Source organism: Carcharhinus amblyrhynchos, unplaced genomic scaffold (assembly GCF_965287045.1).
Source record: "Carcharhinus amblyrhynchos unplaced genomic scaffold, sCarAmb.v2.hapA scaffold_458, whole genome shotgun sequence".
Classification (NCBI taxonomy): domain Eukaryota; kingdom Metazoa; phylum Chordata; class Chondrichthyes; order Carcharhiniformes; family Carcharhinidae; genus Carcharhinus; species Carcharhinus amblyrhynchos.
In genome coordinates, this window is record NW_027650198.1 from 117,076 (window position 1) to 135,172 (window position 18,097).

Sequence of the window (18,097 nt, forward strand, 5' to 3'; positions counted from 1 at the left end):
AAGTGGTGGAGGCTGCCTCGCTAAATATTTTTAAGACGCGGGTTGATGGGTTTTTGATAAGTGAGGGGATTAAGGGTTATGGGGAGAGGGCGGGAATGTGGAACTGAGCCACGACAGATCAGCCATGATCTTATTGAATGGCGGGGCAGGCTCGAAGGGCTAGATGGCCTATTCCTGCTCCTGACAGATTCTATCAGTCCAGAATCTGATAGGTTCTTATGTAACCTATCAGATTGGTATTTACCGTTGTTGTCAGCATCAATCCAATCCTGATTTAACAAATCCATAGTTCATCAGAACATAAAAACTAGGAGCAGGAGTCGGCCATTCGGCCCCTCGAGCCTGCTCCACCTTTCAATAAGATCATGGCTGATCTTTTCATGGACTCATCTCCACTTACCCACCCGCTCACCTTAACCCTTAATTCCTTTATTGTTCAAAAATCTATCTATCCTTGCCTGAAAAACATTCAATGAGGGAGCCTCAACTGCTTCACTGGGCAGGGAATTCCACAGATTCACAACCCTTTGTGTGAAGAAGTTCCTCCTCAACTCAGTCCTAAATCTGCTCCCCCTTATTTTGAGGCTTTGCCCCCTAGTTCTAGTTTCACCCGGCAGTGGAAGCAACTTCCCTGCTTCTATCTTATCGATTCCCTTCATAATCTTATATGTTTCTATAAGATCTCCCCTCATTCTTCTGAATTCCAATGAAGCAGAGAGCCGTCGGACACTCGGCACCTTCTCTCCACACTAACTGGAGCACCCAAATTGCTCTTTTGAGGAACGAGTCTGTTTTGTGCCGATTCTGGATGGGTGAACGCGGTGGTAAAGGGGGAAGTGGCAGTAAAGTTGGGCCTGTGGCCCATTCAGTCAATTTAAATATATGCGAATGTATTTAAATGGCTGTCACGCTCGTTTGGGCCTTGGTAAAGGGGGAGCCAGCGCAGGGGTGGGCACAGATGGCACTACTCACCTCATGCCTGACTTTACCAAATTTTTGCACCTGAAAATGGGCACAATACAATGTTATAATTAGGCCCCACGCATTGAATTTGCATAAAAACTGCAGTAAATCACACTGGTTTCTCAGCGGGAGTTTCCGAATGAATCTCCCACACTGTGTGCACTGCAGAGAACCCGAGTGTGAATCAGTCCAGGAACTGGGGACAGGGCCTATTCCCGCTGGAGAAGCCAGCAGCATAGCACTGAGTGCACCACTGCGCGTGCGCTGATCTGCTGAGATCCGCACACACGCAGCGACCCTGCACTGTCGGCCTCCCAATCGCTGGCCACCCCCACAACCCCTACATCTCTGGCCGTGTAACCCCTCAAGAGCCGGATGCTGGCCTCCCGAACATGCCTGGCCCAGCCTTGGCCCTCCTCACTGCTGGCACCCCCTGTAGTCCCAATCTCCTAATCCTCTCCCTCACTCCACCCTCTATCAGAAGTCCTGACCCCTACAACACTCCCCTCCCCCTCAAGGCTAACACCCCCCTACCTGACCCCAATGCCAAGCCCCAATTGCAGGCCTCCCTCCTCTGTCACTCAGCCCAAGTGCAGAATGGCAGTGAGACCCCCTACCCCAACTGATCGCCCCCCCCCCCCCCCCCCAGAGACCTCACCCCCATCAGCTCCTGTCCCCATTAGACTCCACCCCTTTGGCACTGTCCGATGTCCAGTGGATGGTGCCAAGTTGCTCCATGGGGTTTGGCACTTTACTCCCGGGCAGTACTGAGGGGCACAGGATGGCACTGCCAAGGTGTCCATGCCCAGGGCACCCGGCCCTCTGGGGGTCTTGATGACCCCCCTTCGGTCCAGTGGGGGTTGGGCAGATAGTTTCCAGCAAGTGATCCCTGCTAGAGTGGGGTGGGGGGTGGATTGATAGAAATGAGGTTGAAATTGAATCCAAATGAACATTTGTGTAAATGTTGCAGCTGGACAGAGCTGACCAGGCAGGAAATCCAGCTGCTGGAAGCTGCGATGACCAGTGGGGGGAATCGTGTGTAACTGCCCCTGCAAGAGGCAGCTGGCCAACTGCAAAAGCAACACAGCTGGATAAGAGAATTAACACCACACATTCCGTTCCCTCTCCCAAATCATTAATATATAATGGGAACAGTTGGGGTCCCACCACAGATCCCTGTGGAACCCCACTAGTCACTGATTGCCCATCAGATAAAGACCCATTTATGCCAACTCTTTGCTTCCTATCTGCAAACCAGCTTTCTATCCATCTCGAGACATTACCTGCAATCCCATCTGCTTTAACTTTACAAAGTAATCTGTTATATGAGACCTTGTTGAAAGCCTTCTGAAAGTCTCAATAAACCACATCTACTGGTTCCCCTCGATCAACTCCACCAGTTACATCCTCAAAGACAGAGTGAGCCAGAATCTTCTCCCAATCCAGTATGACTTCTCTTCCCTCTTGTATTTGGAAGGTGGCATTGCCAGTGTCTCAAACATCTTCAGTTTTTGGGCCGATTCCCATGCCAGTCAGTACCAGCAGGTTCAACAAACAGCGTTGCCCACTGCCAGCAGTGCTGAAGATCTGGATTCTCCATTAATGAGACGCCATTGGGCAGATATCGATAGCCGGCTACAACTCCTGCAGCAGCAATTAAACAGGTAAAGAGATTACCCCAAGTGCGATATTACCCCCCAGTGCGATATTACCCCCCAGTGCGATATTACCCCCCAGTGCGATATTACCCCCAGTGCGATATTACCCCCAGTGTGATATTACTCCCAGTGTGATATTACCCCCAGTGCGATATTACCCCCAGTGCGATATGACCCCCAGTGCGATATGACCCCCAGTGCGATATTACCCCCAGTGTGATATTACCCTCAGTGTGATGTTACCCTCAGTGTGATATTACCCCCAGTGATATTACCCTCAGTGCGATATTACCCCCAGTGCGATATTACCCTCAGTGTGATATTACCCCCAGTGTGATAGTACCCTCAGTGTGATAGTACCCCCAGTGCGATATTACCCTCAGTGTGATATTACCCTCAGTGTGATATTACCCTCAGTGTGATATTACCCTCAGTGTGATATTACCCCCACTGCGATATTATCCCCGCTGCGATATTACCCTCAGTGTGATATTACCCTCAGTGTGATATTACCCCCAGTGCGATATTACCCCCAGTGCGATATTACCCCCAGTGCGATATTACCCCCAGTGATATTACCCTCAGTGTGATATTACCCCCAGTGATATTACCCTCAGTGTGATATTACCCCCAGTGTGATATTACCCCCAGTGTGATATTACCCCCAGTGCGATATTACCCCCAGTGCGATATTACCCCCAGTGCGATATTACCCCCCAGTGCGATATTACCCCCAGTGCGATATTACCCCCAGTGCGATATTACCCCCAGTGCGATATTACCCCCAGTGTGATAGTACCCTCAGTGCAATATTACCCCCAGTGCGATATTACCCCCACCGCGATATTATCCTCAGTGTGATATTATCCTCAGTGTGATATTACCCCCAGTGATATTACCCTCAATGCGATATTATCCTCAGTGCGATATTACCCCCAGTGACATTACCCCCAGTGCGATATTACCCTTAGTGCGATATTACCCTCAGTGCAATATTACCCTCAGTGCGATATTACCCCCAGTGTGATATTACCCTCAGTGTGATATTACCCTCAGTGTGATATTACCCCCAGTGTGATATTACCCTCAGTGCGATATTACCCTCAGTGCGATATTACCCCCAGTGTGATATTACCCTCAGTGTGATATTACCCTCAGTGCGATATTACCCTCAGTGCGATATTACCCTCAGTGCGATATTACCCTCAGTGCGATATTACCCTCAGTGCGATATTACCCTCAGTGCAATATTACCCTTAGTGCGATATTACCCTCAGTGTGATATTACCCCCAGTGCGATATTACCCCCAGTGATATTATCCCCAGTGCGATATTACCCTCAGTGCGATATTACCCCCAGTGATATTACCCTCAGTGCGATATTACCCTCAGTGCGATATTACCCTTAGTGCGATATTACCCTCAGTGCGATATTACCCCCAGTGATGTTATCCTCAGTGCGATATTACCCCCAGTGCGATATTACCCCCAGTGATATTACCCCCACTGCGATATTATCCTCAGTGTGATATTATCCTCAGTGTGATATTACCCCCAGTGATATTACCCTCAATGCGATATTACCCTTAGTGCGATATTACCCTCAGTGTGATATTACCCCCAGTGATATTACCCTCAGTGCGATATTACCCCCAGTGCGATATTACCCCCAGTGCGATATTACCCCCAGTGCGATATTACCCCCAGTGCGATATTACCCCCAGTGCGATATTACCCTCAGTGCGATATTACCCCCAGTGCGATATTACCCCCAGTGCGATATTACCCTCAGTGCGATATTACCCTCAGTGCGATATAACCCCCAGTGCGATATTACCCCCAGTGTGATATTACCCCCAGTGTGATATTACCCCCAGTGCGATATTACCCTCAGTGCGATATAACCCCCAGTGCGATATTACCCCCAGTGCGATATTACCCCCAGTGCGATATTACCCCCAGTGTGATATTACCCTCAGTGTGATATTACCCTCAGTGCGATATTACCCCCAGTGATATTACCCTCAGTGCGATATTACCCTTAGTGCGATATTACCCTCAGTGCGATATTACCCCAGTGATATTACCCTCAGTGCGATATTACCCTCAGTGCGATATTACCCCCAGTGCGATATTACCCTCAGTGCGATATAACCCCCAATGCGATATTATCCTCAGTGCGATATTACCCCCAGTGACATTACCCCCAGTGCGATATTACCCTTAGTGCGATATTACCCTTAGTGCGATATTACCCTCAGTGCGATATTACCCTTAGTGCGATATTACCCTTAGTGCGATATTACCCTCAGTGCGATATTACCCTCAGTGCGATATTACCCTTAGTGCGATATTACCCTTAGTGCGATATTACCCTCAGTGCGATATTACCCCCAGTGATGTTACCCTCAGTGCGATATTACCCTCAGTGCGATATTACCCCCAGTGCGATATTACCCTCAGTGCGATATTACCCTCAGTGCGATATTACCCTCAGTGCGATATTACCCCCAGTGCGATATTACCCCCAGTGCGATATTACCCTCAGTGCGATATTACCCTCAGTGCGATATAACCCCCAGTGCGATATTACCCTCAATGCGATATAACCCCCAGTGCGATATTACCCCCAGTGTGATATTACCCTCAGTGTGATATTACCCCCAGTGCGATATTACCCTCAGTGCGATATTACCCTCAGTGCGATATAACCCCCAGTGCGATATTACCCCCAGTGCGATATTAACCCCAGTGCGATATTACCCTCAGTGCGATATAGAACATAGAACATAGAACATTACAGCGCGGAACAGGCCCTTCGGCCCACAATGTTGCGCCGACCAGTCTTATTTTTAAAAAAAAACATTGACCCACTAATCTAAACCAATCCCTTTTCGTCCATAAACCTATCCACCAATCTCTTAAACTGCCCCAAACTAGGCGCATTTACAACTGCAGCAGGCAGGGCATTCCAGTCCCTCACCACCCTCTGGGTAAAGAACCTGCCCCTGACATCCGTCCTATAACTACCCCCCCTTAATTTAAAGCCATGCCCCCTCGTGCTAGATTTCTCCATCCGAGGAAACAGGCTATCACCATCCACCCTATCTAAACCTCTAATCATCTTATATGTTTCTATAAGATCCCCTCTTAGCCGCCTTCTTTCCAGTGAAAACAACCCCAAATCCCTCAGTCTCTCCTCATAGGACCTCCCCTGCATACCAGGCAACATCCTGGTAAACCTCCTCTGCACCCTCTCCAAAGCCTCCACATCCTTCCTGTAATGTGGGGACCAGAACTGCACACAGTACTCCAAGTGCGGCCGCACCAGAGTTGTGTACAGTTGCAACATGACGCTGCGACTCCTAAATTCAATCCCCCTACCAATAAACGCCAAGACACCGTACGCCTTCTTAACAACCTTATCTACTTGATTCCCAACTTTCAGGGATCTATGTACACATACACCTAGATCCCTCTGCTCCTCCACTCTATTCAAAGTCCTCCCGTTAGCCCTATACTCAACACATCTGTTATTCCTACCGAAATAGATTACCTCACACTTCTCCGCATTAAACTCCATCCGCCACCTCGCGGCCCAGCTCTGCAACCTGTCCAAGTCACCCTGCAAACTTCGACACCCTTCCTCATATAACCCCCAGTGCGATATTACCCCCAGTGCTATATTACCCCCAGTGCGATATTACCCCCAGTGCGATATTACCCTCAGTGTGATATTACCCTCAGTGTGATATTACCCCCAGTGCGATATTACCCTCAGTGTGATATTACCCTCAGTGTGATATTACCCCCAGTGCGATATTACCCTCAGTGTGATATTACCCCCAGTGCGATATTACCCTCAGTGTGATATTACCCTCAGTGTGATATTACCCTCAGTGTGATATTACCCCCAGTGTGATATTACCCTCAGTGTGATATTACCCCCAGTGCGATATTACCCTCAGTGTGATATTACCCCCAGTGCGATATTAGAACATAAGAACATAAGAAATAGGAGCAGGAGTAGGCCATCTAGCCCTTCGAGCCTGCCCCGCCATTCAATAAGATCATGGCTGATCTGTCGTGGCTCAGTTCCACTTTCCCGCCCTCTCCCCATAACCCTTAATCCCCTCTCTTATCAAGAACCCATCAACCTGCTTCTTAAAAATATTTAGCGAGGCAGCCTCCACCACTTCAACGGGCAGAGAATTCCAGAGATTCACCACCCTTTGAGTGAAGAAGTTCCTCCTCAACTCCGTTCTAAACCGCCTCCCCTTTATCTTGAGGCTGTGCCCCCTAGTCCTACTGTCTTTTTTGAGCGGGAAGAGTCTCTCCACCTCTATCCTATCCATCCCATTCATCATCTTATACGTCTCAATGAGATCTCCCCTCATTCTTCTAAACTCTAACGAGTACAAGCCTAGTTTATTCAGCCTCTCCTCATAGCTCAATCCCCTCAACTCCGGTATCAGCCTAGTAAACCTCCTTTGCACTCCCTCCAGGGCCAAAATATCCTTGCGTAAGTACGGCGCCCAAAACTGCACACAGTACTCCAGCTGCGGCCTCACCAATGCCCTATACCCCCAGTGACATTACCCCCAGTGCGATATTACCCTCAGTGCTGAACTAAAACCCCCTACCCTTCCGGGGACCATATCCCTCTATTCCCATCCTATTCATGTAATTGTGAAGTTGTCCCTTAAAACTCACTATCGTATCCACTTCCGCTCCCTCCCCCGGCAGCAAGTTCCAGGCACTCACCACCCTCTGTGTAAGAAATCTGCCTCATACATCTCCTTTAAACCTTGCCCCCCGCACCTTAAACCTGTGCCCCCCTAGTAATTGACTCTTCCACCCTGGGAAAAAGCTTCTGACTACCCACTCTGTCCATGCCCCTCATAATCTTGTAGACTTCTATCAGGTCTCCCCTCAACCTCCGCCGGTCGAGTGAGAACAAACCAAGTTTCTCCACTCCCTCCTCATAGCGAATGCCCTCCATACCAGGCAACATCCTGGTAAATCTTTTCTGTACCCTCTCCAAAGCCTCCACATCCTTCTGGTAGTGTGGTGACCAGAATTGAACACTATATTCCAAGTGCAGCCTAACTAAGGTTCTATAAAGCTGTAACATGACTTACCAATTTTTAAACTCAGTGCCCCGTCCGATAAAGGCCAGCATGCCGTATGCCTTCAAAGCTTTCTATAGGTATGTCAGGAATAAAGGAATGACTAGGATAAAATTAGGGCCAGTCAGAGACAGCAGTGGGAAGTTGTGCGTGGAGCTTGAAGAGATAGGAGAAGCACTGAATGAGTATTTTTCATCAGTATTCACACAGGAAAAACACAATGTTGTCGAGGAGAATACTGAGATACAGACTATTATACTCAACAGGATTGAGGTTGATAGCTCTCTGAAAGTTGGCACCCAGGTTGACAAGGTTGTTAAGAAGGCGTATGGTGTGTTAGCTTTTATTGGTAGAGGGATTGAATTTCGGAGCCGTGAAGGGATGAGAAGGGATCTGGGAAGTGTGGGTTGGCACAGGCTGTTCTCTGGTAAGGATGTAAATGGAAAGTGGGAGGCCTTCAAAGGAGAAATTTTGAGAGTGCAGAGTTTGTATGTTCCTGTCAGAATAAAAGGCAAAGTAAATAGGAATAAGGAACCTTGGTTCTCGAGGGAGATTGTAACACTGACTAAGAGGAAAAGAGAGTTGTATGAAATGTACAGACAGCAAGGAACAGATCAGATGCTCGAGGAGTATAAAAAGAGCAGGAAGCTTCTTGAGAGGGAAATCAGGAGGGCTAAAAGAAGACATGAGGTTGCTTTGGCAGACAGAGTGAAGGAAAATCCAAAGAGCTTCTATAGGTATGTTAGGGGCAAAAGGATAGTGAGGGATAAAATTGGTCCTCTTGAAGACCAGGGTGGTAAACTGTGTATGGAACCAAAAGAGATGGGGGAGATACTAAATGAGTTTTTTGTATCCGTATTTACTGAGGAAACAGGCATGGAGTCTTCGGAAATAGAGCAAACAGATAGGGAGGTCATGGAACCTTTACAGATTAAAGAGGAGGAGGTGCTGGCTGTCTTGAGGCAAATCAGAGTGGATAAATCCCCAGGACCGGACAGGGTATTCCCTCGGACCTTGAAGGAGACGAGTGTTGAAATTGCAGGGGGCCTGGCAGATATATTTAAAGTGTTGGTATCCACGGGTGAGGTACCGGATGATTGGAGGATAGTTCATGTTGTTCTGCTGTTTAAAAAAGGTTCCAGAAGAAATCCGGGAAATTATAGGCCGGTAAGCTTGACTTCGGTGGTTGGCAAGTTATTGGGAAGGTGAGATAAGGGATCGGATCTAGAAATATTTGGATAGACAGGGATTTATTAGGGAGAATCAACATGGCTTTGTGTGTGGTAGGTCATGTTTAACCAATCTATTAAAGTTTTTCGAGGAGGTTACCAGGAAAGTGGATGAAGGGAAGGCGGTGGATGTTGTCTACCTGGATTTCAGTAAGGCCTCTGACAAGGTCCCTCATGGGAGGTTAGTTAGGAAGGTTCAGTCGCTAGGTATACATGGAGAGATAGTAAATTGGATTAGACACTGGCTCAATGGAAGAAGCCAGAGAGTGGTTGTGGAGGATTGCTTCTCTGAGTGGAGGCCTGTGACGAGTGGTGTGCCGCAGGGATCGGTGTTGGGTCCATTGTTGTTTGTCATCTCTATCAATGATCTGGATGATAATGTGGTAAATTGGATCAGCAAATTTGCTGATGATACAAAGATTGGAGGTGTAGTGGACAGTGAGGAAGGTTTTCAAAGCTTGCAGAGGGATTTGGACCAACTAGAAAAATGGGCTGAAAAATGGCAAATGGAATTTAACGCAGACAAGTGTGAGGTATTGCACTTTGGAAGGACGAACCAAAGTAGAACGTACAGGGTAAATGGTAGGACTCTGAAGAGTGCAGTAGGACAGAGGGATCTGGGAATACAGGTACAGAATTCCCTAAAAGTGACGTCACAGGTGGATAGGGTCGTAAAGAGTGCTTTTGGTACATTGGCCTTTATAAATCAGAGTATTGAGTATAAAAGTTGGAGTGTTATGGTGAGGTTATATAAGGCATTGGTGAGGCTGAATTTAGAGTATTGTGTACAGTTTTGATCACCTAGTTACAGGAAGGATGTAAATAAGGTTGAAAGAGTACAGAGAAGGTTCACAAGGACGTTGCTGGGGCTTGAGAAGCTGAGTTACAGAGAGATTGAATAGGTTAGGACTTTATTCCCTGGAGTGTAGAAGAATGAGGGGAGATTTGATAGAGGTGTATAAGATTTTGATGGGTATAGATAGAGTGAATGCAAGCAGGCTTTTTCCACTGAGGCTAGGGGAGAAAAAAACCAGAGGGAATGGGTTAAGGGTGAAAGGAGAAAAGTTTAAAGGGAATATTAGGGGGGGATTCTTCACACAGAGAGTGGTGGGAGTGTGGAATGAGCTGCCGGATAAAGTGGTAAATGCGGGGTCACTTTTAACATTTAAGAAAAACTTGGATGGGTTCATGGATGAGAGGGGTGTGGAGGGATATGGTCCAAGTGCAAGTCAGTGGGACTAGGCAAAAAATGGTTCAGCACAGACAAGAAGGGCCAAAAGGCCTGTTTCTGAGCTGTAATTTTCTATGGTTCTATGGTCATGTTACAACTGTACAAAACTCTGGTGCGGCCGCACTTGGAGTATTGCGTACAGTTCTGGTCGCCGCATTATAAGAAAGATGTGGAGGCATTGGAAAGGGTGCAGAGGAGGTTTACCAGGATGTTGCCTGGTATGGTGGGAATGTCTTATGAGGAAAGGCTGAGGGACTTGAGGTTGTTTTCATTAGAGAGAAGAAGGTTAAGAGGTGACCTCATTGAGACATACAAGATGATCAGAGGGTTAGATAGGGTGGACAGTGAGAGCCTTTTACCTCGGATGGTGATGGCTAACACAAGGGGACATAGCTTTAAATTAAGGGGTGGTAATTATAGGACGGATGTCAGGGGTAGGTTCTTTACTCAGAGGGTAGTAAGGGCGTGGAATGCCCTGCCTGCAGCAGTTGTGGACTCGCCAACTTTAAGGGCGTTCAAATGGTCAGTGGATAGGCATATGGATAACATTGGAATAGTTTAGGTTAGAGGGTCATTAGATTGGTTCCACTGGTGGGCGCAACATCGAGGGCCGAAGGGCCTGTACTGCGCTGGAATGTTCTATGTTCTATATCACACTATCTGCAACCCCCATGACTTACCTGGGTTTGCAAAATCTCACTAACTGTCCTGTCTGGAGACAATACACATCTCTTTAACCTGCGCTTAACCCTCTCTCCACTCACATTGTCTGTACCTTTAAGACTTGATTACCTGTAAAGACTCGCATTCCAGCCATTATTTTATAAATTGAGTCTACATATCTCCCACCGATCTTAGTGTCATCTGGGAATTTTGACACACTACACTTGGTCCCCAACTCCAAATCATCGATGTAAATCGTAAACAATTTCAGTCCCAACACTGATCCCTGAGGCACACCACTAGTCACTGATCGCCAACCAGAAAAACACCCATTTACCCCCACTCTTTGCTTTCTGTTAGTTAACCAATCCTCTATCCATGCTAATACATTACCCGTAACACTGTGCACCTTTATCTTATGGAGCAGTCTTTGGTGCGACATCTTGTCAAATGTCTTCTGGAAATCCAGATACACCACATCCACAGGTTCCCCATTGTCCACTGCACATGTAATGTTCTCAGAGAATTCACCAAATTAATCAAACATGACCTGTCCTTCATGAACCCATGCTGTGTTTTACCAATGGGACAATTTATATCCAGATGTCTCGCTATTTCTTCCTTGATGAGAGATTCAAGCATTTTCCCTCCTACAGAAGTTAAGCTAACTGGCCTATAGTTACCTGCCTTTTATCTACCTCCTTTTTTAAACAGCGACGTCACATTTGCTGTTTCCCAATCTGTGGGAACCATCCCAGAGTCCAGCGAATTTTGGTAAATTATCACTAGTGTATTTGCTATTTCCCCCACCATCTCGTTTAGTTCCCTGGGATGCATTCCATCAGGACCAGGAGACTTGTCTACCTTTAGCCCCCATTAACTTGCCCAACACGACCTCTTTGCTGATAATGATAGTTTCTAGTTTCTCACCTGTCATAGCCTTCCTGTCATCAATTCCCTTCCTATAAGTTTCAGTAAGATTCCCCCCCTCATCTTTCTAAACTCCAATGAGTACAGACCCAGAGTCCTCAACCGTTCCTCATATGACAAGCTCTTCATTCCAGGGATCATTCTTCTGAACCTCCTCTGGACCCTTTCCAAGGCCGGCACCTCCTTCCTTAGATATGGGACCCAAAACTGCTCACAACTCTCCAAATGGGGTCTGACCAGAGCCTTATACAGTCTCAGAAGTCCATCCCTGCTCTTGTATTCTAACCCTCTCGAAATGAAGGCTAACATTGCATTTGCCTTCCTAACTGCTGACTGAACCTGTACGTTGACCTTAAGAGAATCTTGAACAAGTCCCTTTGTGTTTCTGATTTCCTAAACATTTTCCTATTTATAAAATAGTCTCTGCCTCCATTCCTCTTTCCAAAGTAAATAACCTCACACTTTCCCACACTGTATTCCAAACAAAAGGGTAGCATGGATATGTTGGGCCGAAGGGCCTGTTTCCATGCTGTAAACCTCTATGACTCCATCTGCCATTTCTTTGCCCACTCTCCTAACCTGTCCAAGTCCTTCTGCAGCCCTCTGCTTCCTCAATACTACCTGTCCCTCTACAGATCTTTGTATCATCTGCAAACTTAGCCACAGTACCTTCAGTTCCTTTTCCCAAATCGTTAATGTATATTGTGGAGTGTTGTGGTCCCTGCACTGACCCCTGAGGCACACCACTAGTCACTGGCTGCCATCCTGAGACAGCTCCTTTATCCCCACTCTCTGCTTCTCTGTGTTTCTCATTGTTGAAACTCTGTCACGTTCTCTCTCCCGTTGTTTCAGGCTGGAATCTCGGATGATGACTGATATGAGCTCCATTATGCAGCTGTTACAGAGACAGTTGGTGATGATCCCCCCAGCCTATAGCACAATGTCATCACCGCCTCCAACCAGCCAATCCGACCAGGAAAACTGTGGAGCGTTCTCGATGGAAATCCCCATGCTCGCCTCTCAGGTGGGAATGTTTGAGAAAGTCAGATTGTTTGTACATGGTGCCTAACACAGCCCACAGTGCAACCACACTCACACCACGGAATATCCAGCAAGATACACACTCTCACACACATACTCACACACACATATTTACACACACTTTCACACACACACACTCTCACATAGAACATAGAACACTCCAGCACAAACAGGCCCTTCGGCCCACAAGTTGCACCGATCACACCTATACCGACCAGGCCATAGACCTATCTATAACCCCCAATCCCACTAAATTCCATATACTCATCCAGAAGTCTTTTAAAAGACCCCAGCGAGTTCGCCTCTACCACCACTGACGGCAGCCGATTCCACTCACTCACCACCCTCTGAGTGAAAAATTTACCCCTAACATCTCCTCTGTACTTGCTTCCCAGCATCTTAAATCTGTGTCCTCTCATAGTGACCATTTCTGCCCTGGGAAATAGCCTCTGAGAATCCACCCTATCTATTCCTCTCAACATTTTATAAACCTCTATCAGGTCGCCTCTCAACCTTCGTCTCTCCAGGGAGAAGAGTCCCAGCTCCCTCAACCTATCTTCATAAGGCATGCCACCCAATCCAGGCAACATCCTTGTAAATCTCCTCTGCACCCTCTCAATAGCTTCCACATCCTTCCTGTAGTGAGGTGACCAGAACTGCGCACAGTACTCCAAGTGGGGTCTGACAAGGGTCTTATAAAGTTGCAGCATTACCTCCCGACTCCCAAACTCAGTCCCTCGATTAATGAAGGCCAGTACACCATACGCCTTCTTGACCACATCCTCCACCTGCGAGGCCGATTTAAGAGTCCTATGGACCCGGATACCAAGATCCTTCTGCTCCTCAACACTGCTAAGACTCCTGCCCTTGATATTGTACTTCTGCATCCCGTTGGTTCTGCCAAAATGGACCACTACACATTTATCCGCGTTGAAGTCCATCTGCCAGTTCTCCGCCCAGTCTTGCATCCTATCTATGTCTCACTGCAACTTCTGACATCCCTCTAGACCATCCACAATACCACCAACCTTTGTATCGTCGGCGAACTTACTAACCCATCCCTCCACTTCCTCATCCAGGTCATTTATGAAAATGACAAACAGCAAGGGTCCTAGAACAGATCCCTGGGGCACTCCTCTGGTGACCGACCTCCATGCAGAAAGAGACCCATCCAGAACCACTCTCTGCCTTCTGCAGGCAAGCCAGTTCTGGATCCACAAGGGCAAAGCTCCTTGGATCCCATGCCCTCTCACCTTCTCAAGAAGTCTTGCATGGGGAATCTTATCAGACGCCTTGCTGAAGTCCATGTAAACCACGTCCACCGCTCTTCCTTCGTCAATGTGTCCAGTCACATTTTCAAAGAACTCAACTAGGCTCGTAAGGCACGACCTGCCCTTGACAAAGCCGTGCTGACTATTTCTGATCATTCTAAACTTCTCTAAATGCTCATAAATCTTGTCCGTCAGAATCCTCTACATCAACTTACCAACCACTGAGGTCAGACTCACTGGTCGGTAATTTCCCGGGCTATCCTCGTTCCCTTTCTTGAAAATAGGAACCACATCCGTAATCCTCCAATCTTCTCACGCACTCTCACACGCATGTACTCTCACATTCATGCACTCTCACACGCAAGCACTTTCACACGTGCGCATTCTCACACCCATGCACTCTCTGCGTGTGCACTCCCACATCCACGCACTGTCACATGCGCACACTGTCATGAACACACACACACGTACATGTACATGTCTCTTATAGAAATAAAGAAAGTTTGCAGGGTAACAGAGGAGTCACAGGTGGACAGAGTGGTGAAGAAGGCATTGGGCATGCTTGGTTTCATTAGTCAGAACATTGAATACAGGAGTTGGGACGTCTTGTTGAAGTTGTACAAGACATTGGTAAGGCCACACTTGGAATATTGTGTACCGTTCTGGTCACCCTATTATAGAAAGGATATTATTAAACTAGAAAGAGTGCAGAAAAGATTTACTAGGATGCTACCGGGACTTGATGGATTGCGTTATAAGGAGAGGCTGGATAGACTGGGACTTTTCTCTCTGGAGCGTAGGAGGCTGAGGGGTGATCTTATAGAGGTCTATAAAATAATGAGGGGCACAGATCAGCTAGATAGTCAATATCTTTTCCCAAAGGTAGGGGAGTCTAAAACTAGAGGGCAGAGGTTTAAGGTGAGAGGGGAGAGATACAAAAGTGTCCAGAGGGGCAATTTTTTCACACAGAGAGTGGTGAGAGTCTGGAACAAGCTGCCAGAGGCAGTAGTAGAGACAGGTACAATTTTGTCTTTTAAAAAGCGTTTAGATCGTTACATAAGTATGATGGTATAGAGGGATATGGGCCAAATGTGGGCAATTGGGATTAACAGAGATAAAAACTGGGCAGAATGGGCAAGGTGGGCCGTAGGGCCTGTTTCCATGCTGAATGTATTAAATTTGCAGCTGATACAGAGTTGGGTGGGAGGGTGAGCTGTGAGGAGGATGTGGAGATGCTTCAGTGTGGTTTGGACAGGCTGAGTGTGTGGGTATCTGCATGGCAGATGCAGCATAAAGTGGATAAATGTGAGGTTATCCACTTTGGGAGCAATAACAGGAAGGAAGATTATTACTGGAATGGACATGAACTGAGAGAGGTGAATACTCAGCGAGACCTTGGAGTCCTCATACATCAGTCACTGCATGATCAGAGTGAATGCTGGAGCAGTCTCAAAGGGTCAAATGGCCTCCTCCTGCCTCTAGTTTTTATGTTTTACCAATTACATTAATTCTGCACCCCCTCGTTTCCCATCCTTCCACCAACGGAACAGTTTCTCCCGCTCGAGTCTGTCCAGGCCCCTGGTGATTTTGAAAATCTCTGTCTCATCTCCTCTCAGCCTCTCTGAGGAGAACAGTCCCAACCTCTCCAATCCATCCTCATCATTGAAGTTTCTCATCCCTGGAATCATCCTTGTAAATCTCTGCTTCATTCTCTCCAATGTGTTCACATCCGTCCTATAGTGTGGCACCCAGACCTATACACGCAAAACTATACACGTAAAACTATACACGCAAAACTGTACACGTAAAACTATACACGCAAAACTGTACACGCAAAACTGTACACGTAAAACTGTACACGCAAAACTGTACACGCAAAACTGTACACGCAAAACTGTACGCGTAAAACTGTACACGCAACTGACACCAAACATAATGTTATCAAAGTTCATTCTAATTTCTTGCTCTGTTCTGTGGGGCCCCACATTCACCAGGTAACCCGATCCAATCAAATCTTCTTAAATGAAAACATCTCCATTTCTCCCAGTATGTGACGGGGGAGGACATTTAGGGAACAATGATCATTGTATCGTTAAGGTTAGAGTGACAAGGAGTCATCAAAAGTAAAAATAAAGCCAACTTTCCTGTAATTAGGACACACCTGGCCCAGGTAAATTGGAATCAAAGATTGGCAGCAAGAACTATAAAGAAATCAAGAGTTGTCTTTAAAGAAGAAATTTGTAAAAGTCCACCTGCTGTGGGTGTTGCTGGCTGGGCCAGCATTTATTACCCATCCCTAATTGCCCTCCAGAAGGTGGTGGTGAGCTGCCTCTTGAACTGCTGCAGTCCATGTCATGTAGGTACACCCACAGTGCTGTTAGGGAGGGAGTCTCAGCATTTTGACCCAGTGTCAGTGAAGGAACGGTGATATATTTCCACATCAGGATGGTGAGTGACTTGGAGGGGAATCTCCAGGTGGGGGTGATCCCAGGTATCTGCTGCCCTTGTCCTTCGAGAGGTGAGTTCCTGTGGCTATTACACACTGCGTGTGGGTGGTGGAGGGAGTGGATGTGGTGCCAATCAAATGGGGCTGCTTTGTCCTGGATGGTGTCGAGCTTCTCGAGTGTTGGAGCTGCTCCCATCCAGGCAAATGGGGAGTTTTCCATCACACTCCTGACTTGTGCCTTGTAGATAGTGGATGGGCTCTGGGAAATCAGGAGGTGATTGGATACAGTTGAAGTTGTAAAAACCTGTCTGTTCTTTAGGGAAGGAAATCTGCTGTCCTTACTCGGTATCGCCTACATTTCACTCCAGAGCCCCAGCAATGTGGTTGATTCAAAAATGCCCTCAGGGTGGGTATTAGATGCTGGCCCATCCAGTGACACCCACGTGGCTGGTAATCAAAAATCTACCCTGTCTAATTCTGAGTGTGATAAGGATTCTCCAGCATCTCTCTATTCTGTCTGTCTCGTTCTCTCACTCACACATCTTCCCTTTTGTTTTCTATATTTCAGGATTCTGAATATCCACAGCCGGAGAGGGTTCCGCTAAAACCCTGTGAGTCTCTGCTGTCTGGCAGGGAGCTGGGGAACGGTGTGAAGGATCATTACTTTGTGTCAGAAGAGTCTCTGAGGATCCATCCTCAGAGTGCAGAGTCGGAAACTCTGAGTGGGGAGGCCACGAGACTGTGCACACTTGACCGTCGCTTCTCTCTACCGGGGCAACTGAGGAGCCCAGACAGTGCGGACGGACACAGTTCCCCCAAATATTCATCCATTCCTGGCAGTTAACATCAGCCCCTCTTCAGACACAACACAGGACAACACCTGGCCTATTGGACAGGTCTCTGAGGCATCAACGGGTAGGTCCAGGAGACAGAACCGTCTGCATCTGCTGTTGATGCAGAGGAAGATAAAAATCCCACACAACCCTGTCCCCCAGAGACCCCCGGAGAGCCCTGTCCCCCGGAGAGCCCTGTCCCCGGAGAACCCCCGGAGAGCCCTGTCCCCGGAGAACCTGTCCCCAGGAGAGCCCTGTCCCCCGGAGAACCCCCGGAGAGCCCTGTCCCCCGGAGAACCCCCGGAGAGCCCAGCCCCAGAGAGCCCTGTCCCCGGAGAGCCCTGTCCCCCAGAGAGCCCTGTCCCCGGAGAGCCCTGTCCCCCGGAGAACCCCCGAGAGCCCCCAGAGAACCCTGTCCCCCGGAGAACCCCCGGAGAACCCCGGAGAGCCCTGTCCCCTGGAGAACCCTGTCCCCCGGAGAACCCTGTCCCCCGGAGAGCCCCTGTCCCCCGGAGAGCCCTGTCCCCGGAGAGCCCTGCCCCGGAGAGCCCTGTCCCCCCGGAGAGCCCTGTCCCCCGGAGAGCCCTGTCCCCCGGAGAACCCTGTCCTCTGGAGAGCCCTGTCCCCTGGAGAGCCCCCCAGAGAACCCTGTCCCCCGGAGAACTGGCTGGATCATCACATCACGACTTTTACCATCAGACAG

At 48.0% G+C, this 18,097-nt stretch overlaps 1 protein-coding gene across 1 annotated transcript in view; it reads left to right on the plus strand.

Annotated features, from left to right (window-relative positions):
* The window catches only part of kcnh2b (potassium voltage-gated channel, subfamily H (eag-related), member 2b), a 91,568-nt gene extending 74,163 nt beyond the window's left edge, over positions 1–17,405 (plus strand). Inside the window, exons 11-13 of the mRNA XM_080183884.1 lie at positions 2,441–2,627; positions 12,656–12,827; positions 17,130–17,405. Of these exons, the coding sequence (XP_080040010.1) occupies positions 2,441–2,627; positions 12,656–12,827; positions 17,130–17,405 (635 nt within the window). The remainder of the gene's footprint in view (positions 1–2,440; positions 2,628–12,655; positions 12,828–17,129) is intronic.
* Positions 17,406–18,097: the final 692 nt, after the last annotated feature.